The 25,501-nt window shown below is 47.1% G+C and overlaps 1 protein-coding gene across 3 annotated transcripts in view; it reads right to left on the bottom strand.

Moving 5' to 3' along the window:
• KEA3 (K+ efflux antiporter 3) overlaps window positions 1–25,501 on the bottom strand; it is a 126,744-nt gene that overhangs the window by 16,798 nt on the left and 84,445 nt on the right. For all 3 annotated transcript variants that reach the window (XM_087676788.1, XM_087676787.1, XM_087676789.1), the window contains 3 exons: window positions 5,919–5,999; window positions 5,692–5,793; window positions 5,446–5,523 (listed from right to left, as the gene is read on the bottom strand). In XM_087676788.1, coding sequence (XP_087532914.1) covers window positions 5,446–5,523; window positions 5,692–5,793; window positions 5,919–5,999 — 261 coding nt within the window. The remainder of the gene's footprint in view (window positions 1–5,445; window positions 5,524–5,691; window positions 5,794–5,918; window positions 6,000–25,501) is intronic.

Below are 25,501 nucleotides of genomic sequence, written 5' to 3'. Positions count from 1 at the left end.
TCGATCCTTTCAATTTGCCCATCTGTTTCGGATACGCCGTTGTACTCATGCTAACTTTAGCGTTCAGCCTCATAAAAACAGCTCTCCAAAAGTAATTGTTGAACTTTTCTATTCTGATAAAAAACAATATTTGCAAGTAGGCCATACAATTGGTTCTGAACAATATAGCCAATTTTGGAGTTCTAACACTAGATGTGGTTGGAAAAAGCCTAGCAATTTTGGTCAATCTATTCACAATTAACTGTGCACAGCTGTTTCCCCTCTTATGTTTTAGGTAATCCAACAATGAAATCCAGGGAGATTCTCTCCCACTTTTTAAAGGAGTTAAAAGGTGGAAGCAATAAATTGTCTTGTAAACTAGACTGTAAGTGTAGTTAACTCTTTGGTGTCCTGCACGAGGGCCATCATGACACTCATAGTATTCGACACAACTCTCAATCCTTAGGGACATACTCTACCTTTGTAGAGTAAACAGCAATCATCTATGGCATAGTTCTTTCACCGGAATCCCTACATTCCTCGATGTTCCTTCCTAATTGACATCCCTTCCATTTGGATCCCCTTTTTCAATGGCCTCCTATATTTTGGAATATGCAAGATCAATGTGGCATTCCCTCTATTGGATTGAAGTAGATCAGAAGTGAACTGAGTAAAACTCAATCCATTAATCATGGGTTTTGTCATAAATTTTCAATTTAATTTCACTCTCTTTTCTCAGTGCTTTCTAAGTAAGCAAAAGCAAAACATACCACACCCAATATAAATTTGCCACAAAGACCAAGAGGAGGATACACTCTTTGGTTGTGGTCATAATATGCTTCATATAAAGCCAGTCACCTTGACCTGCTTCAAATCCGGTCATAAGATACTTCAAAGGCTTATGGATTATCCAATTTCTTCTCAAGAGCCAAATGTGAGCGGGAGTCCTCTAGATATGCTTAAGTACAAGAAAACAGGCATTTTGGACAAATATCTGAGAAGGGTGATTTAGTTTCACTTGAAGTAGTCAAAAGCGAGATTCAAGTTTTACAGAACTGCTTTTATAGAGTGGCCATGAAAGAGACTATGCTCTTCATTAAACTTGGTGGACTTACATATGCATTACCACTTTCCAGGGTTCCAATGAGATGTTTGACAGATAAACCACCCTATACCTACAGGGCACTTATATATTTGCAAGTAAAATGTGGCTGATTATATTACTCAAAAAACTGATTACAACAGAGTGCTCATGCTCAACAGACTAGCTGGAGCTGAAGCAGAGTCACCAGTACATCATGTATACAAGCCTCTCAAGGTGGTCTAGGGGGGATGGGGGCAAGAAGCCATTGGGGAGGGGGGGGGGGGGTATATATTGCCAAATGGGGCTGCCTGCCTGCATCACAAAGAACAGACCTTGGCCGCCCCAGGTACGCATGAAGTGACCACGGAGCTCTTGACTCGCCCTGGACTCGCCCTGCACTTGATCCCATCGGCCGTGGAGGAATTGATGATGGAGGTCCATAGCTCTGCTAAGGTCGCAAGTGCTGAAAGTCTCTCTCCGCCGAAAGCCACCTGGCATCGCGCCTTCCAAATATGCCATCCAGTAAGACTCTCTATGATCTCCCATACCTCCGAGTGGTCTGCTGTGGGCTCCAGTACCTGGCGGATGGGTAGAGCCTCCAGACCGACCACTGCGCATGACCCTGCCTTGATCATGAATATCGTGTCCTGCATCCCGGCCTCATACAAAAGGTGACGGCCTTGGCTGACTGCTTGCCAACAGAAAGCTCCCCATGAGATACACCCAAGGCTGGGCGCTATACGTCAAAGGATACGGCACGCTCCTCTCCACACGAGCTGCGCCTCCTCACAAGACCGAAGGCAGTGCTTTGGGGTTTCCAGAGGCTGCTGTGTGCAACGTATACAACCTCCCTCCTTCTGCATCTGGGCAAGCCAGCTTCCCACCGCCAAGCCTCCATGTGCCACCAGCCATAAAAAATACGACACCCTCCTCGGCCTCCAGCTATCCCATAGGCGGCGCCAAAAGGTCCGTCGGAAGGGCTTCGTGATGCTGTGCTCCGCTCACTGCCTGCTACGTGACGGCGCCCAGTCCATATCCTCCTATATCAGTACATGTCTGCCAATCCTGGCAGTATACTCTAGGAACCTGAGTGGCTTTTTGGCGACCGCAGAGGCCGGCCATAGCCACTCTCCTGGATCCACTCCAGCTCATCAAGTGGTCTGCCCTCCCAGATCCAAAGGCGCCACTCCTTAAGCTCCTTCCAGAAAACACAGGGGTCCAGTCACCAAGTCTTCCCCTGGAGACCCACCACCCGAATCCTCCTCCACGAAAGGGTGGCAATCCCCTTATCTTGATGCCCTCTGTCAAGGGCCAGACGTCCCCCCTCCTGAACGGCAAAGAAGGTCCCCTGGGGGGCACCACCCACTCTACCTGCCACCTTAAGGGGGATGCCTGCTGGAGAGAACCTAGCTGCCCATACCTCCCTAGGCTCTATCGGCTCTCGTATCGGGGGGGGAAGCCACTCTGGAGGTATTGCTGCGTCTATCTCTCTTCTCCTCAACTCCACTCCTCTCGTGCAACCTGATACTCGCTGCAGCACCTCCTCGTCCGCCATCTTGTACACCTCCTCCCATGTCCTGATGGAACGAGCCGGGCCGGCCTCCCACCCACCTCCCACCCAGCCCACTGGATGTGGGGGCGCTCACCTATCTGTGCCCCTTCCCAATCTTTGACTTGGATGTTCCAGATCACCTGACGGTCTATTTTCTCCTGGCAACTTGGGGGGCTCTAGATTAGGGCCTTACGGAGGCCCTGCCACACGTGGAATAGGCTCTCTGGGGGGGGTGATCTGGGCTGACGTGAAGATCCATCTTAGGGACGGCCTCCACTCACCACCAAGCCTCGGTTTATAGTCCTGAAGGCCCTCCTGCAGTAAGACCTTCCAGGTCTGCCCCCGCCAGGTGTGAGACCGCGGACAACTAGCTTGCCCAAGAGGGCCATACTCTGATACTCTGGGTCTATGATCCCAAGCCCTCCCTCTGATCGATGTTGTATGATGGTTGCCCATGCCACCTTGGCCCTGGAGTCCTTGGAGCCATCAGACCGAGACCAAAGGAAATTCTGCACTAAGCGGCGAAGCTGCCCTACGCACAATGAGGAGAAGCACCAACACGAGGCGATGTACCAGGCTATTGCTAGGAGGACCTAGTGAGGGGCGAACTATGCTCTAGTAGGTCAATTTCCTTTGAATAGAATTGAGGACAGGAAGAAACTATTGGGGAGGAGTGATGTCGAGTCCCACCTGGAACCCTAGGTATCGGATGGTTTGCCCTCTGCTCACCCATCTAAATCCCAGGCGGACATCCCACTTTGTGTTGGAGTCCGGGTCTGTGAGGAAACCAACCAACTTTTACCAATTGATTTTCGCTCCCGCTGCAACGCAGAACATGTCAAGAGCCAGCCTCATTCTCTCCAGCATTACCTCATCGTTCTCTATGTAGAGACCTGTGTCGTCTGTGTACTTTGAGTCTAACAACCCAGTCTCCTCTCTCACTGGAAGTCGGAGGCCGCGTAATCCACTCACACGTGACGTGAGGAAGTGAGACATCGCCTCTGCGAAGAGTAGGAACAGGTATGGGGCTAGGGGACAGCCCTGTCGAACCGATCTCTCCAGCCGAAACTCCTCCCCTCGCCTTCCGCCTATGAGAACTCTACTGGTGACCGATCTGTACAAGCCGGAGACCCCGCGAATCCAAGCGTGGGGGAATCCCAACTTCACCATGGTGCCCTCTAGGAAATCCCAGTCCACCCTGTCATAAGCTTTCTCGAAATCCAAGAGTAATACTATCAGTCTCTGCCCACTGTGCTGAGCCCACTTTGTCGCCTCAAAGAATGTAAATACATTGTCTAGGATGCTCCTATCCTGGACAAAGCCTATCTGTGTGTCATGAATGATATCTGGAAGTACACGGCGTAATCGCCTACCAATCATCTTTGCCAGTGTCTTATAGGCCACTGACAATAAAGTGATCGGTCTCCACTAGGAGAGCTCCAACCTGTCTCCCCCTTTGGGAAGAAGACTGATAAGGCCTGCCGAGAGACTCCTTGGCATCTGTCCTAAGGTGAAGATCTCCTGGAAAGCCCTCAGTAGGGGGTCCTTCACCACTTCCCAGTAGGTAGTGAAGAAAGCCTTAGAGAGGCTATCCTCCCCCGGGCATTTCTTCCCATCCTGTGTATGGAAAGCCTCCTCTAGTTCATTCCTTGTGAAGGGGGTTAGGAGGGAGTGTTCTATCTCCTCTGTGACGAGGGACGGGATGTGATCCCATACCTGCTGTTTGCATCTCTGTCCTCTAGCTGAAGCTGTCTCCTGCTGGAAAAGGCGTGTGTAATAGTCAGTGGCAATCTCCATCACCTCATCAAGGCTAGAACGGGTCCTCCCATATTGATCCCTAAGGCTGCGTATCTGCTCTCCTGCGGTGCGGGGCTGGTGCACCTGGAAGAACCCCCTGCACATCGTGTCCCCCTTCCGCGCCCAAAAGGCTGCTGAGGTGTGGAAAGAGAACTCCGAGTGCCTGTCCTCTAGGCCAGCAATGGCTGCACGCGCGCGCACCTCTTGTGCTTGGAGGGTGGGGTCCCCTGGTGCCTCTTGCAATAATCTCTGCATGGCTGCAAAGTCCCGCCGGAGTGCTCTCTCCTCCTCCCAACATTGCTACCTGGCCTGTATGGCTGCCTCTTGGCAAATTCTACTTGACTCGGCTAGGACCTCTGCAACCTCCTCTGCTATCCGGTCCCTCCTGTCCCACTCTCTAGTCCAAATCTGCTCTATCTATCTCGACACCTCCTCCCTCCTATAGATCGAGTCAGGGATCTGACAGGATCGTGTATCTAGGGCGGATGCTGGGGGGTCAAGTGTCAGGAGAACCGGGCAGTGGTCGGACAATGTGGTGCCTGCCAACTACTCAATCTGGCCTCCACGAGAGCCTCCCCACTCTCCCACATAGAACCTGTCCAACTGCTCCAGCAGGGCTCCACCTAGCCGCTTGTACAGGGCACTTATATATACATTACCACTTTCCAGGGTTCCAATGATGTCTGACAGATAAAACACCCTATACCTACAGGGCGCCAGGTATCCCAAGTTATTACTTTGAGGGAAAGATTTCCTGATTCAAGAAAAGGATCAATGACCTTGTTCATCCCCAAAGACTTACCAAACTTAGTCTAGCCTTATGGATAATGTCATGTTTCACTAAAAAACAAGTTGTATCCAGCCCGAATAAAGTGTGTGAACATTTCAAGGTCGAACCTTGTCCCAAACAGAAGAAATTCGTATAATCCATCATCCAACTATTGTGAACTTCATCCAATTGTAGAAGCTGCTGGCTGTATCTACTTGTTAAATGTGCACATATACTGAATTGAAGCACTTTACTTGTACTAACCTGAAGGACAAAAGCTGAAGAAGACATTGCCAAAGCTGCACCAATAACCACAGCTTCATCTATTGTTCTAATGTTCACCTGCGCCACATTAGTTATAGGACATGGCTTTGAGGAACCTATCTTTCTTTTCACAACTTTCATATTGAAACACTTGAGAAAGCTTTGTATTTTCTGTTATGATTCTGGAAATTAACAAGGCTATAAAAAAACACCCAAGTTATGATCTGCAAACCGTTAACAACTTACCAAATCTGGCCTTGAATGAAACAGAAACTCCAATATCTTAGTGCCTATAGCACCATTGGGTGGAAGCTCAAAGGCTGTGAATGCCAAAGTTGAAAATAAAACCTGTCACAAAGCCACAACCAATCCTTTGCATGAAATGCCTTTGAAAGAAATCTGCAAAAATACAATTTGCAATTAAATAATGCAGCCAACCAAAGGAGTGTTCATCTGGCAGGAAGAGCTGCCACCTGTGCGAGGCCCATTCCGAAGGCAAATTTTGCCAGTGCTCGAAGTCGTGCCAACGACAACTCCAGACCCATCTCAAACAACTGCATATACCAAAACAAAAACAGCTCTTGTGAGAAAATTTTGCTTTGTTCAGAAATGAAGACATGATGTGCTATCGGTAAGAGCACTATGATTTCCAGCCTATTTTTAATTAAGAGCTTGGAGATATTCGTTTTATTCACAATTTAAGATTTTCTAATCAAATTGTAAAAGCCAGTGCTGCTCAGGGGGTGAGTATCCCAGTTGTATATCATGTTCAGATAGAAGAAATAGATTTTATTTTTGTTTGCTTAGCCTATGAAAATGATGAAAATGATTGTGTTGTGGAAACAAACTGTAATGAATGTGTATCTACAACATGCTATTTTTCATGCAAAGTCCTGAAAAGTGCCTCCTAAACAACCCAAGGATCATTGACTTGATCTCATCCTTGGGGTTCTTCACCACCTAACATTCCTTATTATAGAGTCCGCAAAAAATACAAGAGGAGTGCACAAGGCAAGGAGAAAAGGTACTAGAAAAGCAATCAATAAGCCCTATTTCATCTCCTTTTCAATAGTACTTCTAATGGAAAAGAAAGATGACAATTGCCAGGTGTGTGGGCATGTGCATGTGTAAGGATTATATGAGCTCAGTAAATCACTATCAAGAACACATTTTTGTATTCCATGGATGATATCTAGGATATGCTGTTTAGTGCACCTATTTTCAGCCACATTGACTTGAAAAGTGGACATCATAAATTGTCTGTGTGAGAGTGCATAATAGAAGCAGGAGCAATAAACACAAGGAACAAACACAAACACACTGAACAGTGAATATAAAAGAGAACAATGACCTTCAAGAAGAGAACTCATGAATGGGCAATGGAATCCATAAAGAAGCATGCAAACAACGTACAATACCACCAGGGTAACCAGCACTCAGTGACCAGCCACAGTGCCTCCAATTTTCTCTTGCCAAGGATGCCAGGCAATGCTACACTGAATGAGGAGTAATGTCTAAATGCACCCACAGACAGCCTACTGAAATGCACATGAATAGAATATAGTGCCCAAATTCCCTGATATCCATCAAGCTAATAGTCTAGTACCTGAGGATGTTCATAAGAGCTTTCACGACTTCGTTTGGACTCTTTTGATACCTTTTGGTTTGACAAATGCAAAAGCTACATTCAATTCCATAGTAAATAGGCTTTTAGGCCCTATAGAGATTTCATTGATAAATTCTTATGTGACAGCTTCAACCTTTTTCCCAACAAGAGGAAATTCTACTGATCACACCTCGATGAAAAGCCCCCGAGGTAAAATACAAAGTACAAAGAAAGCCCGATAAGGGACTGCTAAATACAACATAAATATAATGGTTGAGTGAACAACCAATCTGGTGGGCTATAATGGCAGACCATATGTGGTGCTAGATGAAAGAAGGTGCTAGCATCCATGTCCAAATAAAAGCATCTCTCCTCCTCTTCATCCACTCCCAAGTTGCCTCTCCCATCTCCCATGCAGCGTATGAATAGTCTCTTTCCACTTCCTAGAGAGCTTCTACAATGGAGACATCCTTGTAGGTCAATAGCATGGCTGCACCTAGCAGTCCAAATGAACCAAGTGATGATGCTGGCAATCAGCCAGCTCCCAATTGTGACATGTCCATAAGTCCACCCAGTCTAGTAATAGTGTAGAGCAATTACCTTCACTTTTTATCAAGCTACTGGAGCAAGACATGATGATTTATCCCTTATGAGGAAAGAGCACCCCCCTTAACCTTCAACATCAATGCAAGAATAGATAGAGTGGCCATGATACAACTGCACCTACGCACCAGTCTTGTCCCATCCTACTGTGAGGCACTACTAGAGGACATGGTGGACAACTGATTTGCTGGTGGACAACTGATTTGCTTTCAGTACCCATCCCTTTTATCCAAAGCATAGTACCATGGGGCAGGGTTTGGAGATGGGAATGGGAACGGGGACGAGGGCAAGAATTACCATTTCCTACTACCACAAGAGGGGGCTCAAACATGGGGATTACTATGATGGTACGGGGATGGAATGGGATTGGGACAGGAAGCTAGAAAATGGTCATTCCCTATTACTATGATCCAAAGTCTTCCATCAAGCTATGAGATAAGAACACCTAAGTACAAGTGTGGGCGGTCAAGAGGCCACAACTATGGGCTGGATGCCCAAAAAGGGTAGGAAACTCAAACTTTTGTATAAAAAGGATAAGAGATATTGAAAAAGGCTATTTATGTGTGTGCAAACTTGTGATCTTCATGCTTTTGTTATCTTTTCTTACAAGGGAGGGAGTGAGGTTGAGGGAGACAATGAGTGTGAGAGTGAGAGACATCCAATGAGAAGCTTCTGCGCCTTTCTCCCTAATCAATTCTCTTGGAGCAACTCAAATGGTAGTGAGAGCTTGTGAGGGAGGGAAAGTGAGGAAGCAAGGGACATGGTGTAAAATATTACACGGCGCAGCGAACAGAATCTGAGAAAGAGATAGAGAGTACACAACAGATAAGAGGAGAATCAGTAAATTCTTTAACTCCAAACAACTGATACAAAGATGGCTCTGTCCACCCGTGCGCTTCCACTGAGTGAAGCTTAGATGGCGATCTAGACAGAAGATAGGTGAAGAGCTTAAGGCTAGCTGGAACAACAACTCTGACTGGGTGAAAGATGAGTGTAAGATGGCTGCGAAGGGGTTTAGCTTTTATAGCCCGCGAAGGTCGTTAGGTCGGCCTGCTGACCGACCTACCATATGAGCCTCCACTAGTCGGCCAGGGAATATTCCAGGGAATATTCCCTTTACCATCGGGCCGGGGGCGCTGCCCCCGGACCCCCGCCAGGGGGGCCGCTGGCCCCCCTGGGACCCCCCAGCCAGGGGCCGCTTCCGCGGCCCCCGGACCCCACAATAGGGGCCCCTTTTAACTCCCTTACTACGCAACTCAATGCAATGTGCCTCGAGTTGCTACCAGCTTAACCACTCCGTCTAACCCAAAGATTAGACCCACAACAGTCACCTTTTTGCCATCCGGTCACATAGACCTCATCTGATATACAAGTCAGGACTCAACCAATGTCCGGGCTCACATTTGGCTTCTCCTCATAATGGGGGCCTTACAACTTTGAGCACCATGGATCATTGGTAGTACCTAATGAGGGTGGGGCATTGATCATATCTAACACCCCCCCTCAATGTCCACCCATAGGTGAACTATCTCCTCGGCCCAATGCCGAGTCTCTGAAGATGAACTTGAAGCAGATCCTTCGTAAGTGCTTTGGTGAAGATATCTGCTCCATTCTCCTCTGTTGGACAGTAGACCAATTCCACTATCCCATCCTCCATCAAATCACGCACATAGTGATACTGGATCTCTATATGTTTGGTGCGTGCATGAAACACTGGATTTTTGGCAATGGCGATGCAACTCTGATTGTCACATCTCAGCACAGTTGGTTCTTCATCCTGCACTCCCATATGCCATAGAATCCTTCTCAACCATACGGCCTCACATGCAGCAAAACAAGCTGCCTTGTACTCTGCTTCGGTAGAAGACAATGCCACTGTTGGTTGCTTCTTACTAATCCAAGAGAAAATTCCTGAACCCAAAGAGAAACAATAACCAGAAACTGACTTCCTGGAATCAATGTCTCCTGCCCAATCTGAGTCACAGTTCCCCACAAGAGAAGTTCCGAAACTGTATGTGATACCATAGTCAAGAGTTTTCTTCAAGTATCTGAGCACCCGCATCCCAGCATTCCAATGACTCTCATGAGGTTTGTTTGAGAACCTGCTCAAAACACCAACAGCAAAACTGATATCTGGTCTGGTGTTACACAAGTAGATTAGACTGCCGACCAACCTCCTATACCTCCCAATGTCTGCTAGTGCTGATGTATCCTCAACGGATAACTTTACATTCACCTCCATAGGTGTAGCTATCTCCTTGCACTCGGTCATGCCAAATGCCTTCAAGATCTCCCATGCATACTTCTTCTGAGAGATGAAGATCTTTCCTGGCTCTTGCCAGACTTCAATCCCCAAACAATAGTGCAGCAAGCCCAAGTCTGTCATTTCAAACTCAAAACTCAAAGCCTTTCGAGTTTGGTTGATCATATCTTCATAGTCACCTGTAATAAGAAGGTCGTCCACATATAGGACAATCACTACAGACTTTTTACCATCCCTGTAAACATACAAGTTAGCATCTGAGGCACATCTTTTGAAGTTTAGGTTTAAAAAGAACCTATCTATCCGCTGGTACCATGCTCTGGGGGCTTGTTTCAGCCCATACAATGCCTTCTTCAGTTTACACACTTTGTTCTCAGAATGGGGGGCCTCAAACCCTGGTGGCTGAGCCACGTACACCTCCTCCTTGAGGTCACCATTTAAGAACGCTGACTTAACATCCATTTGGTACACTGGCCACTTCTTGTGGGCAGCCACTGCAAGTACCGTGCGAATAGTGGTCATTCTGGCAGTTGGGGCAAATGACTCTTGAAAATCAAACCCTTCAACTTGTGAAAATCCTTGGGCAACCAGTCTAGCTTTGTACTTTTCTAAGGTACCATCAGCCTTGTACTTTACCTTCCAGATCCACTTGGTGCCAATAATCTTCCGCTTTGCTGGCCGATCCACTAGCTCCCAAGTGTCATTCTTCATTATGCTGTCATACTCCGCCTGCATAGCAGCCTTCCATGATGGATCTGCAAGTGCTTCTTCTAAGTCAGTTGGCTCCTTTACTTCTCTCATAATCTCAACCATCAAGGCCATGTTGACTATGTGAGCAGAAGCCCTCCTTTGCTCCTCTATTCTCTGAGACCTCCTTGGTCCGTCTGCCTTCTCCTCAACAGATGCAGGCATAGGATTATTGTGGTCATAGAGCTGCTTCACCCAGCGCGGCAATGGCTTTTCCGGTGGGGTGATGTCAGGTTGGTGAACTTTTTCCTCATCATCTGAAGATGATGCTTCCTCCTCCTTAAGGATAGGGATAGCTCTCGGGACAGGTTCATAGTGGACTACTTCTTCGCTTGATGATAAAGTGGAAGACCTTGCCTTCTCCTCCTCCACTGTATGCGGCTCCTCCTTGAACACCACATCACGGCTCGCGATGATCTTCTTTGCCTCTTGGTCATATAACTTGTAAGCCTTCTGCTCATCACTATAACCCAAGAAGATACATTTTCTGCTTTTTGGTTGTAACTTGTTTCTCTTCTCATCTGGAACATGTGCATAACATTCACATCCAAAAATTCTGAAATGTGAAACAGATGGTTTCTTACCAGTGTAAGCCTCATGAGGTGTTTTTCCCTTGAGAGCCTTTGTGTAGCTCCGATTTAGAATGTAGACTGCAGTATTAACAGCTTCAGCCCAAAAATGGTTAGGCAATCCCTTGCCCTTTAGCATGCATCTTGCCATCTCCACAATGGTACGATTCCTGCGTTCCACAACACCATTCTGCTGAGGTGTGTGAGGCGTCGTCAATTGACGCTTGATCCCTTTGCTCTTGCAAAAGCCTTCAAACTCCTTTGAGTTGAACTCACCACCACCATCTGTTCTAAATTTCTTCACACTTTTCCCTGTTTCATTCTCAACAAGTATTAGCCATTCTTTAAACTTACCAAAAGCTTGAGCCTTATCACGAAGGAAGTACACCCACATCTTCCTACTATAGTCGTCGACAATCAACATAAAATAAGAAGATCCCCCCAAGGCCTGTGTAGGCATCTTACCACACAAGTCAGCATGCACCAACTCTAGAGGAGCATGTGCTCTATTCTTGCTTTCTTGTGGAAATGCCTTTCTCTGTTGCTTGCCCATCATACAAGCTTCACATGATTCCTTCAATTCAGTTATTGTAGGTAGGTGAGCAACCATACCTTGCTTTTGCATCTCCTTCAATACTGCAAATCCGATGTGTCCAAACCTTTCATGCCAAAGCTTACTTGTGCCCACTCCAGCGGTGGCTGTAAGAGCACTTAGCTCATACAGGTTGTTCCTCCTTTCTCCTTTGCCAACAATTGTGCCAACACTATCAATAATTTCTGCACCTGTCTTCTTGAACCTTACTTCATGACCAAGATCAGTTATGGCAGCAACTGATAAGAGATTTCTTCTGATTTCGGGAACATACAACACATTTGAAAGCTTTTTGACTTCACCATTTGCAGCAACAAAAGAAATAGTACCTGTGCCCGCAGCAGGGCATTTAGCATCATTTCCAACCGTCACAGTGATGGATTCTTGTAGAGGCTGCATAGAACTGTATAGACCTTTCTTGTTGGTCATGTGACGGGAGGCCCCACTATCCAACACCCAAGAGTCAGTGGTAGATTCTTCTTGCGCCGAGGAGCACACTTCCTCAATGGTCGCCATGAATAATTCCAACTCTGCTTCAGCCGTATTGGCTGTCTCTTTCCCTTTAGTTTTAAGGGTACCATTCTTTTCATCTGCCTTCTTGACACGACAATCTGCAATTGCATGTCCTTTCTTCTTACAGTAGAAGCACTCTCCTTGAAACTTCTTCTTGCCGCCCTTTTTCTTTTTGTCACCATCATTTTTGGTGGAGGAAACACCTTTGCCTTTTGCATTGGCAGAGAATGCAGCATCTCCATTGTTGCTTCCTTCTCGGGCTTTCAGCCTCAACTCCTCCTCCATTAATAATGCACAAAACTCCTCAAAAGTCAAAGCTTGAGGTCTCACCTGAGTATTAAGGGCAGTTACTAGTCCATCAAACTTTTGTGGACAAATCCGAAGACACCTCCGAGCTAGCTCTTCGCTAGTCTTTTGTATCCCAGCGCCAGCCATCTGGTCGCGCAGATTCTTAATCCGAGTGATGAATGCTTCAACCGTCTCTCCTTCAGCAAACTTCTCCGCTGCTAGTTGATTCTCCAAGTTTTGAATCCTTGTTTGGTTTCGTGTTTCATACTGACTCCTTAGTACATTCCAAGCCTCTGACGCTTTGGTTGTATGCTGAATCAGAGTCAAAACACTGTCAGAACAGCTTGTAACTAAGGCACACAATGCATCTGCATTCCTTCGTTTCCAAGCTCGTAGAAGATCTGCATTCGGAGGAATCATCACACTAGGATTTGATGGGTCGGGGGTAGGCTGTGGTTCTGCGTCAGTCCCCAGCACAGTCTCCAGAAGCTCATAAGAATCAAGGATAGTAGTAATTTTGAACTTCCACAAGGTGTAGTTTGTACCATCTAACTTGCCTTCGCTGAAGGTTGGTGGACGAATCCTCAGTGTTTGAATAGCCGGTACAGCAGCACCACCTCCTGCACCGCTTCCTGATGCGCCAGAACTGCTTCCCGGAGTCGACATCGTTTCTCTTTGCTGTTGAAGCCTTTGCCTCTTGCACTCTCTCCGATCTCTAGAGCCCCCTGGGCTCTGATACCATGTAAAATATTACACGGCGCAGCGAACAGAATCTGAGAAAGAGATAGAGAGTACACAACAGATAAGAGGAGAATCAGTAAATTCTTTAACTCCAAACAACTGATACAAAGATGGCTCTGTCCACCCGTGCGCTTCCACTGAGTGAAGCTTAGATGGCGATCTAGACAGAAGATAGGTGAAGAGCTTAAGGCTAGCTGGAACAACAACTCTGACTGGGTGAAAGATGAGTGTAAGATGGCTGCGAAGGGGTTTAGCTTTTATAGCCCGCGAAGGTCGTTAGGTCGGCCTGCTGACCGACCTACCATATGAGCCTCCACTAGTCGGCCAGGGAATATTCCAGGGAATATTCCCTTTACCATCGGGCCGGGGGCGCTGCCCCCGGACCCCCGCCAGGGGGGCCGCTGGCCCCCCTGGGACCCCCCAGCCAGGGGCCGCTTCCGCGGCCCCCGGACCCCACAATAGGGGCCCCTTTTAACTCCCTTACTACGCAACTCAATGCAATGTGCCTCGAGTTGCTACCAGCTTAACCACTCCGTCTAACCCAAAGATTAGACCCACAACAGTCACCTTTTTGCCATCCGGTCACATAGACCTCATCTGATATACAAGTCAGGACTCAACCAATGTCCGGGCTCACATTTGGCTTCTCCTCATAATGGGGGCCTTACAACTTTGAGCACCATGGATCATTGGTAGTACCTAATGAGGGTGGGGCATTGATCATATCTAACACATGGCAAAGGAAATTTCCTCCATCTTTCTTCTTCTCCTTGAGCTATCCTTGGTGGTTCATACAAGCAAGGCAACGACGGGAACTAGAGGACCAGCAAGTCAGTGTACATATGGATCGTGGAGTGACACTTGTGCTGGCACTACAAATAGTGTTACTAAGCACACTCACTACCAACATCTCGATTCAATCTATCATTGATATGTTAGTTCGTTGTGTGCCATACGCGTGTGAGTAGGCTAGGTGAGAGGGAGCCGTGACTTCATGAGTCAAACCCTTGAAACAATAAGGGTGTGTGCATGGTTCCACCTTTAGCATGTGAATGCTACAAGCTCACTTAGGGAACTTAAGTTATTAAGAAGATCAGACATCAAGGAAAATGTATTCGAACATGTGGATGTGATTTTCTAGACATTGAAAGCATTAAATTTAGCATCCAATTGCAGGGTAAATGCATGACAAAGATTAGGGTTTGTGAAGAGCAAGTTCATAGGTCTGAATTACTGCGATTTGACAATAAATTGAAGATGCATTGGTTAGGGAAAAGCTCTAAGATTATTGGAAAGTCAAGGCAAAGGCCTCATTCTATGAATCACCTTCGTCAGGGATTGAGATTCATGCAAATTCCTTATGGATTATAGTGTGCTAGCAGTGAGAGACCATCAATGTGCATTTTTCAATGTCATGTTGGTCAACATTGGAGTGATTGCAAGTCTACATGCTTGAAGATACACTAGTTTGAGTGTATAATTGAGAGAAATTCAAAGCTCATTGCTCAATGTTACTGAGAGCAACTGAGGACATAGCAGTTCAACCAAATCTAGTCCATTGCAGAGTCAAGCGCGTGAACAATCATTAGCAAAATGAGTGCCTGTCCGTGACAACCTCGTTGATCATACCGGCGGGTCACAAGTGGTTTGTGTAAAGGCTCATCTTCAATATTAAAGAAATATCATAAGGGGTGCTCACCTTGAGGACCAATCTAGTGTCATCTACTATGCAAAGTGCTCTAGCTCTTAGGTTATTTGTATCATTTATTTTCCTTGCTGAATTGAATAGTGTGTGCTCTCTAAGTTTATGTTCTCTACCTTGTAGATTAGATCTACAGGCTAGTTTCATGGTTCCATCACCAGGACATCACCACCTTTCCTAAGGGGCTGAGCTCTGTTTGTCTCGAGGTGCATGCACAAGTTTTGGCTTGATGTAATTCACTCTACAACAGTGAATTTCCGCAAACTCAGCAAAGATGTCTCGTAGGGAACGAGGTGTAAGTGATGAAAACTCAATTGGAGCTCCTACCAACGCACAGCTGCCCTCGCCCCCATAACCCTGTCGACCTGCGCCCCTGCTGACTGGCCATCGCACCTCCCCCGTCCCTCTCGCCTACCTCCTCGCCATTGCGCTGCCCCTCCTTCTCGTCATCAAGCTACGCCTCCTCTGTCAAGATTGTGGGAGAGAAGGAAGGAGTCTCACTTGTAGCTTTCTCACTTACACAATGGGGGAATACACACAAAGGTGAAGGCTGAAAACAATTTTCCTCTTCTTAGTTGTGTAAGCCAAAAGAACTCTAGTACAAAGAAATAGAAAAGCCCTATATATGGGTCTCAAACCAAACTCAACTAACTAAGGTGGCATACTAAGCTGAGCCACGAACTAGAGTAGATAAGGATAGCTCTCATCTCGCTATTATTCATGGGCGGTGTACCAACCGCATCTGCAGCTAACAAGTCAATGACATAAATGCACAACGGTCACCCTGGTATATCACGAGTGGAGCTCGATATCTCAACACTTCCTCTCGAGCTCAATCCCAATTCCTGCACACCAAGCAGGTCTCTGAACTTGCGCAGCTTCTCTGCACCCAATGCCTTCGTGAATATGTCAGCTACCTGATACTCTGTGCTGACATAAACTAGATCAATAAGACCTAGTAAAACCCTCTTCCGCACATAGTGATAATGCACCTCAATGTGCTTTGTTCTAGCATGATAGATTGGGTTATTTGCCAAGTGTATACTACTCATGTTGTCACAATAAATGACAACTGGCCCATCTGTAGGCTGATGCATATCATAAAGTAGCTCATGCAACCAAGCTACCTCACATGCAGCCATTGCTGCACCCCTGTACTCGGCCTCTGTGCTTGACAAGGCAACTGTAGGTTGTTTCTTGCTGCTCCAAGTGACTGCAATACTCCCAAAAGAGAACACATATCCACTGGTAGATCGTCTATCAGAAATACTACCAGTCCAATCAGCATCAGTGTATCCATGCAACTGTATCTGAACCCCAGTCTCATAAAATAGTCCATACTGCAATGTGGACTTCACATACCTGAGTATACGTCTAGCCGCATCCAAATGGGGTTTCCTTGGAGCCTGCATAAACTAACTTACCAATCCAACAGCATAGCTCAAAACTGGCCTGGTAATAGTCATATAAATCAAACTTCCTACTATGCGTCTGTACATAGTAGGGTCTTCGAGAAGCTCACATGCATCTGCGCTCAGCTTCACATTCTGCTCCAAAAGAACTGAAATAGGCTTACAGCTTGTCATCCCATATTTGGACAGCATGTCCAATCCATACTGCCTCTGCAAGAGCCGTATCCCACTTGGTGATCTAATCACCTCAATGCCTAAGAAATAACGCAGCTCTCCCAAATCCTTCATCTCAAACTTCTGCTTCAATAGCATTTTCACATGAAGGATATCTTCATCACTATCACTTGTCATAATCAAATCATCAACATAAATGACAAGTAAGTAGCATAATACATTTCTCTGTTTTTCTCACATAAAGTGAGAAATCTGCCTTGGAAATCTGAAAGCCAATAGTGACAAGATACTGTCCTATCTTGTCAGACCATGCTCTAGGTGCTTGCTTCAAGCCATACAAGGCTTTCTTCAACTTGCAAACAAACTCAGGATGAATAGCATGCACATAATCTGGTGGCTGCTCCATATAGACCTCTTCTTGCAAATCACCATGCAAGAAGGCATTCTTTACATCCGTCTGATGTAAAGACCATCCCTTTGATGTAGCCATAGCAATGACTGCTCTTACGGTTGCCATCCTTGCAACCGGACTGAATGTTTCTTCGTAATCAATGCCATATATTTGTGCATACCCCTTGACTACTAATCTTGCCTTGTATCTATTCACAGAACCATCTGCATTGTGCTTCACCTTATAAAGCCACTTACAACCAATTGCATTCTTATCTTTAGACAAAGGTACCAATTCCCATGTAGCATTTGCTTCCAAGACATCCATTTCTTTATCCATGGCTTTCTCCCATTTTTCTTTTCCCATGGCTTGCTCAAAAGAAGTGGGTTCTGGTTCCTGTATCACTTTGACCATATAGGCATATCGAATGGCTATAAATCCATCATATTTCAGCCTATCCATAGGATACCTAGCTCTGATAGACCTGCGCAAAGTAGATTCACTCCCAAGTGCTCTCAAAACATGCCTGGTCTTCCTTACTCCAAGTGTAACAATAGAAGGAATACCCAACTCATCATCAATACTCTGTTCTGAGCCACTGGATTCACCATCCATATAAGAGTGACCTGCATTCACATCAAACATGGGCTGATCTACCTTTTCTTTTCCTTTTCGTGAAACCTGCATACCACTATCTGCATTGTTTTGAGGAGATTCTCCTGATCTCAATCTGCCTGTCCATGGCGAAGAATGTGAACCACTGCTAGAGGATACTCCAGGTCCACTAATATTTTGTGATTGCTGCTGTGAATTCTGTGCAGCATTACCATTTTGTGCATCTACATCATCAATCACATTTACTGGTTTATGCCAGCTACTCATCTCATCAAAAACATCTCTGCTCACTGTAAACTTACGAGTAGAAGGGTTATAGCATCTATATCCTTTCTGCTGCAGAGAGTAACCAATAAAGATGCACTTCTCAGCTTTTGGATCCAACTTAAATCTCAACTCATCTGACACATGAACATAGATAATACAACAAAAAATCTTCAAATGAGAAATATCTGGTTTCCTACCAGTATACGTCTCCTCTAGAGTCATCCCATGTATTGTTGTAGTGGGAGTCCTGTTCATTATATAGACTGCTGTAGCAACTGCTTTAGGCCAATAAAAATCTGGCGAGTCTTTTTCGTTGAGCATGGCACGAGATACCTCTCCAATATGCCTGTTTTTCCTTTCTGCAATTCCATTTTGTTGTGGGGTATGACTGCATGAATATTGCTGCTTTATGCCATGCTCCTACAGGAACCTTGCAAACTCATTTAAGAGGTACTCTCCCTCTCCATCTGACCTTAGGGATTTTATTTGCAGGCCTATTTCTTTTTCAACCATAGCTTTAAGGGTTTTGAAATGCCCAAACACTTCACTTTTCTTTTTCATAAAATACACCTAAACTTTTCTGCTATAGTCATCAATAAAAGTGACAAAATAATGACAGCCTCCAATAGATGCAGCTTTAGTAGTCCATACATCAGAGTGGATTAATTCCAATGGCTTCTTACTCTCTTGAACATGTCTAGGAAATGGTTTTCTTGCCTGTTTTCCAAATTGACAGGCTTCACATACCTTATGCATTTCTACAACCTTGAATTTAGGCAATTCTGCAACAATATTTTGGGCTTGCATTGATTTAAGTCGTTGTACATTAACATGACCAATGCGTTTATGCCAGATATCAATATCTGCAACTACACCGGTCCCATGTACAAACATTGCTGCACTTAATTCAGGCATGTCTGCATCCAACATAAACATTCTGCTCTTCTTCTTTCCTTTTGCTATCAAGTGACATTTATTTTTCATATCCTCAACAAAGCATCCATGAGAATTAAATCTGACCTGCAAGCCCTGCTCAACCATTTGACGAACAGAAACCAGGTTCTTTGTGATATTCGGGACATGAAATACATCCGACAAGTATTTTTTTTTCCCATCCTGCATAGACAAAGGAAATTTTCCAATCTGCACAATAGGATGTGCAATATCATTACCAATCTCCACAAATCCTGGTTTTTCCATTTTCCTTGCATCCTGCATCCATTCTGCATGACCTGTCATGTGGTTTGATGCACCTGAGTCAACATACCACACATCGTTGCTTTCTTCTGTACTTGTCACAGAATTGGTCATATGCTGCACCATAAACAAATGCTCATTTCTGTCATCACCCTGTCTACTAGAAGATGCATAATTCCCTTGTTGCAATTTTCCATTCATGATGTCATTCTGCTTTTTATAGCAGTCTTTAGCCATATGACCCATTTTACCACAGTAGTAACATTCAACATTGTTATTTGCATTTTGGCCTCTTTGCCATCCACCACGACCTCTTTGGCTCCCCCTGCCTCTAGAGTTACCACGTCCTCCTCTATAGGACTGGTTTTCTTGAGTTTGCTGCATATTCTGATTTCTACCACGGCCTCCAGATCGGCCTCCTCTACCTCTACCTCTACCTCTACCTCTTCTAGCATTTGAGTAGAAGACAGCTTCTTTTGAAGTTCCTCCTGAAGAAGATGCACCACCATTTCTCTGCTCCTCAAAATTAGAAAAGCAATCAACTCCTCAAATCAGCAAATCTTTCACGGACGGAAATGGATGTTCGGAACTGTGCATAATCCTTTCCTAGACCATTCAAGGTCACAGAAACTAAATCATTATCTTCCACTAGCGACCCAATGGAAGCAAGTGCATCTGCAATCTTCTTCACCTTCATGTGGTAGTCATTGATGCTCATACTTTCTCTTTGCATATTATGCAACTCTTGCTTGAGCTGCATTTTCCTGGCTTGCGTATTTGTGCTATACATTTTTGACAAAGTATTCCATGCCTCCTTTGGCATACTTGCATCCTGAATATGCACAATCATAGAGTCTGAAATACTGATAGACAGCCAGTACATAACTTTTCTGGCTCTCTCATGCCATCCTTTAAATGCATGCATTTGCTATTGATTGGGAACATCAGGAAGAACTGGTTCTTCTTCATTTCCTGCAACAAATTCCCAATATCCTTTTCCCATAAGGAAATTCGTCATTCTAAACTTCCATACTTGGAAGTTGTTCTTGTCAAGCTTTTCAATGACAATTTGTGAAAGAGAATCAGACGCCATTATAGAACACTGCAAAAAATTGTCACTGCAAAAAACACAGCTTCAGCCTCACAAGGGCAAATCTGCAAAACTGAAGAAAGTGGTATTTGACCACACAGTCACTTCCTAGTGACGATTTTGCATCAACAGGCAACAAGGATGATTCCGTAACTCCCAATGTCTCTGCGCACAGGATTACGATGCAATTTCTACGGTAACTTTTCACCGACCTGTAGAACAGTGTTCGCACAGCAAAAAACATGGCCTTTTCCTGAGTGCGTACAGAAAACTTCCGCCTCCAAAACGGGCCCTGAAATGGCCTCGAATCAAAAAAATTGGGCAACCCAAGGCTAAAGCCCTTTCCCGCAGCATATACTGCCCTCTTGCTACACCGCGAAAGGCGTCTCAATCTAAAACAATGCACTCTTGCACTTTCTGACTGTGCTACCTGCAGAGACTTGCTCCCAAACTTGAAAAATGGAAGCAACACTGGTCCTCTTACCACAACACCGCGAACTTGGTTTGCTTTCTTGAGCTCCTTACCACGAACCAGGCTCTGATACCATGTCAAGATTGTGGGAGAGAAGGAAGGAGTCTCACTCGTAGCTTTCTTACTTACACAATGGGGGAATACACACAAAGGTGGAGGCTGAAAACAGTTTTCCTTTTCTTAGTTGTGTAAGCCAAAAGAACTCTAGTACAAAGAAATAGAAGAGCCCTATATATGGGTCTCAAACCAAACTCAACTAACTAAGGTGGCATACTAACTGAGCCACGAACTAGAGTAGATAAGGATAGCTCTCATCTAGCTATTATTCATGGGCAGTATACCAACCGCATCTGTAGCTAACAAGTCGGTGACATAAATGCACAACGGTTACCCTGGCATATCACGAGTGGAGCTTGATATCTCAACATCCTCCCCCTCCTTGCCATCACACTGCACCCCTCCCTCCTTGCCATCACGCTGCCCCCCCTCTCCCCCTCCCCCCCCCCTCCGCTTGTCCTGGTACCTCACCCACGTTCTCTCCTGTCTCCTCCATCCTGTGGCCACCTACCTACAGGCCTCCCACGCGGTCATCCATGGCACCCCGGTTGCTTCCTCCATTTGCAGCAACACCCCCCCCTTCGGCAGTATAACAGTGTGTTTGGTAGGCTCTCAGTAGGGAAGCACAATGGAAAACTCTGGTCAGACGCCGGTGCATTCTACAAGTGCCCCCCCAGTCAAACACCTTGCGCGTTGTCCACTTTGAGGAACAGCTCTTGACCGTCTATGCCACAGAGCTGGAGCTTAAAGAAACAGCGATTTTCGGTTAGGTAATAGAACACTCTCCAACCAGGGCCCAACTTCGGGATTGGTTTCACTCCACGTTGCGCATTGGCACTGTGCAAATCGTGGAGGCAGTCCTCATGGGCCATGGAATCTTCATGGCTCGTCTCACCTTTGCGGACGCAACTCATAAGTTAGTTGAGAGCTCGCCCTATGCCTCCACGAAGGGGGTCATTCACATGGTTCCTTGGTACAACAATTTTACAGTGGAGTCATTTGAGCTCCACAACAGATTTCTCAGACACCCAGTCACTTTACTTTTCCCCGAACTGGCGGTAGAGCCAGTTAGTGGAGGACCTTGGTCGGCTCTTTGGCACAATTCTTCCTGCCTCCTTCGCAGATGTTGTGACAGCTGCAGGAGTCCCCAAGGTACGAGTGGCCGTGAAAGACACAAAAGAGTATACCCAAGTTCCTGAAGATAGAGACTGGAGGTCACTCCTTTAGGCAACAGGTCACAGTGACCGGGCAACCAAGGCAGTGCTTGCGCTGCCATGACTTTGGGCACTAGGCAACAGACTGTACACGCTTCGGAGCCAAGGCGGCTCCATCGATAGACCCACAAGTGGACGTTGACGGCTTCACACGGGTCCAAAGACGACAGAGAGAGACGGGAGGGGGGCCGTAACTAGCTCCGCAGACACAGCCTCGACAGTAGTGAGCGGGAGGGCGAGCGACGCCCCCCCTGGCAGAGCACTCCCCGCCCCACTCGGCAGGACCGCAGCCCCCCACATCCACCACCCGCACCACAGACCCACCCGCCCAGACCCAACCCCCCCCCCCCCCCCCCCCCCATCCTCCCCTTCCACAGGAGATAATGAGCCGCACACGCCTACATCCTCCCTCGAACTAGCAATTCTCCCCCTCCCATACAACCACCAACTCATCTGCCCTTGCCGCCCGTCACACTTTCTCGAGACAAACATAGTTGTTGCCACAGGAGTTCTTCCGCAGTGGCCCATGGTCCTACCTAAGAGTTGCGGAGCGCAGAGAGTTCCCACTACCTTTAGAGATGGGGAACTTTGTGGTTCATAAGTCAAGGAGGGGCAAGGTCCATCTACTAGCACCACCGGATGGATCAAACTACGATTTTTCTTTCAGTCCTCCCACTCAAGGGATTGGACGATGACACAAATAGAGGAGGAATTGAAGAGTCAGGTGGAGGACCACATCTCCCAGTGGATGGGAGATGAAGGACTAGCACTGTTTGCATAACAGTGGCCTAGTTGCATGATGGACATTAACTGGTGGGTTGGTGCTGAGGTCCCACACTTAAGCATCATCTTTCGAGCCCCTCCACAATGGAGAGCTCCGCAGGATGTGATCGAGTGGCCCATGGCACACAAGCCAAGCAACAGAGCTGGGAGGAGGAGAGAGCTTTGTGGCAGAACCTCGTAGCCATGCAGAGACTATTACAGGAGGCACCAGGGGACCCCACCCTTCACACACAAGAGGCGCCTGCGCGAGTAGCCATTGCTGGCTTAGAGGACAAGCGCTCAGAGTTCTCTTTCTACACCTCCTCAGCTTTTTGGGCGCGGAAGGGGGATACAATGTGCAGGGAGTTTTTCCAGGTGCACCAGCCTCGTACCTCAGGAGAGCAGATACGCAGCCTTTGAGATCAGTATGGGAGGATTCGTTCTAGCCCAGACGAGGTGATGGAGATTGCCATCGACTACTACAAGCGCCTTCTCCAATAGAAGACAGCTTCAGCTAAAGAACAACGATGTAAGCAACAGGTCTGGGATCACATCCCGTCCCTCGTCACAGAGGAGATGGGATGCTCCTTTCTAGCTCCCCTCACAGAGAAGGAACTAAAGGAGGCTTTCCATACGCAGGACTGGCAGAAATGCTCGAGGGAGGATGGTCTCTCTAAGGCATTCTTTACCGCCTACTAGGAGGTGGTAAAGGACCCCCTACTAATGGCCTTCCAAGAGATTTTCACATCAGGACCAGATGCCAGGGAGTCTTTCAGTAGGCCTTATCACTCTTCTCTCCTAAGGGGGAGACCGGTTGGAGCTTTTCCACTGGCGACCGATCACCTTATTGTCAATGGCCTATAAGGCATTGGTAAAGATGATTGGTAGGCGACTACGCCCGGTGCTTCCAGAAATCATCCATGACACACAGACAGGCTTTGTCTAGGATAGGAGCATCCTAGGCAATGTTTTCACCTTCTTTGAGGCGACAAAGTGGACAGAGATTGGCTGTACTAGTCTTGGATTTCAAGAAATCTTATGGCAAGGTGGAATGGGATTTCCAAGAGGGCACCATGGTGAGGTTAGGTTTTCCCCAGGCTTGGATTTGCGGGGTCTCCGCACTTTACAGATCAACCACCAGCAGGGTTCTCATAGGTGGTAGGGGAGGGGTGGAGTTTCGACTAGAGAGATCGGTCCGATAGGGCTGCCCCTTGGCCCCGTACCTATTTCTACTCTTTGCAGGGGTGATGTCTCATTTCCTCAGGTCATGTGTGAGCGGATTACGCGGCCTTCAACTTCCAGTGAGAGAGGAGATTGAGTTGTTAAACTTAGAGTATGCAAATGATACATCACTCTACATAGAGGATGATGAGCTGATGCTGGAGAGAGTGAGGCTGGCTCTTGAGGTGTTCTATTCTGCAGCAAGAGCGAAAATCAACTAGAGAAAGTCGGTTGGTTTTCTCACAGATCCGGACTCTAGCACGGAGTGGGGCGTCCACCTAGGATTTAGATGGGTGAGCAGACCGTCTGTTACCTAGGGTTCCAGGTGGGACTCGACATCACTCCTGCCCAACAGTTTCTCCGAGTTCTCGATTCTATTCGGAGGAAGTTGACCTACTGGAGTATGGCTCGCCTCTCACTAGTAGGCCAAGCCTTGGTGGTTAACCAGGTCCTTCTAGCGACGGCCTGGTACATCGCCTCATGTTGGTGCTCCTCCTCATCCTGCATAAAGCAGCTTCACCGCCTAGAGTGGAATTTCCTTTGGTCCAGGTCAGACGGTTCCAGGGATTGCAGGGATTCCACGGCCAAGGTGGCGTAGGCAACCATCATACGGCATCGATAAGAGGGAGGCTTGGGGATCATAGATCCAGAGTATCAGAGAATGGCCCTCTTGGGCAAGCTAGCGGTCCGCGGTCTCACACTAGGAGGGCAGACATGGAAGGTCCTATTGTAGGAGGGTCTTCAGGATTGTAGATTGGGGCTTGGCGGTGAGGGGAGGCCGTCCCTGAGATGGATCTTCATGTCAGCTCCGATCACCCCGCCCAGATCACCTTTCCTGGGCAGCTTGATCCCCGTGTGGTAGGGCCTCTGCAAGGCCCTAATCTAGAGCCCTCCAGGTTGCCAGAAGGAGATAGATCGTCAGCCGATCATTCGGAACCCCCAAGTCAAAGATCCGGAAGGAGCACAGCTTGGCGAGCGCCCCCACATCCACTAGGCTGGTTGGGAGGCCGGCCCGGCTCATACCATCAAGACATGGCGGGAGGTATATAGGATAGTGGACAAGGAGGTGTTGTAGTGAGTATCAGGCTGCCAGAGAGGAGTGGAGCTGAGGAGAAGGGAGATAGATGCAACAATATCTCAAGAGTGGCTTGCTCCCCTGAGACGAGAGCAGATAGAGCCTGGGGAGGTATGGGCCGCTAGGTTCTCACCAGCAAGCATCCCCCTACAAGTGGCAGGTAGAGTGGGCAGCGCTCCACCTAGGACCTTCTTCACTGTACAGGAGAGAGGGCACCTGGCCCTTGACAAAGGACAACAAGATAAGGGGTTAGTTGTCCTCTCATGGAAGAGAATCCAGGTGATTGACCTTCAAGGGAAGACATGGCGGTTGGATCCTTTTGTCTTCTTGCAGGAGCTCATGGTGCCTCTGGATCTGGGAGGGCAGGCCGCTTGATGAGTTGGAGTGGGATCCGGGAGAGTGGCTATGGCCGGCCACAGCAGTCGCCAAGAAGCCATCGAGATTCCTGGAGTACACTCCCAGGATTGGCAGACATGTACTCATGC

Source organism: Lygodium microphyllum, chromosome 4, assembly GCF_053477565.2.
Source record: "Lygodium microphyllum isolate KBCC chromosome 4, Lygodium_microphyllum_v1.1.10, whole genome shotgun sequence".
In the NCBI taxonomy this organism is placed as follows: Eukaryota; Viridiplantae; Streptophyta; class Polypodiopsida; order Schizaeales; family Lygodiaceae; genus Lygodium; species Lygodium microphyllum.
The sequence above is the reverse complement of the archived record's forward strand: the minus strand, read 5'-3'. Positions and strand labels throughout refer to the sequence as shown.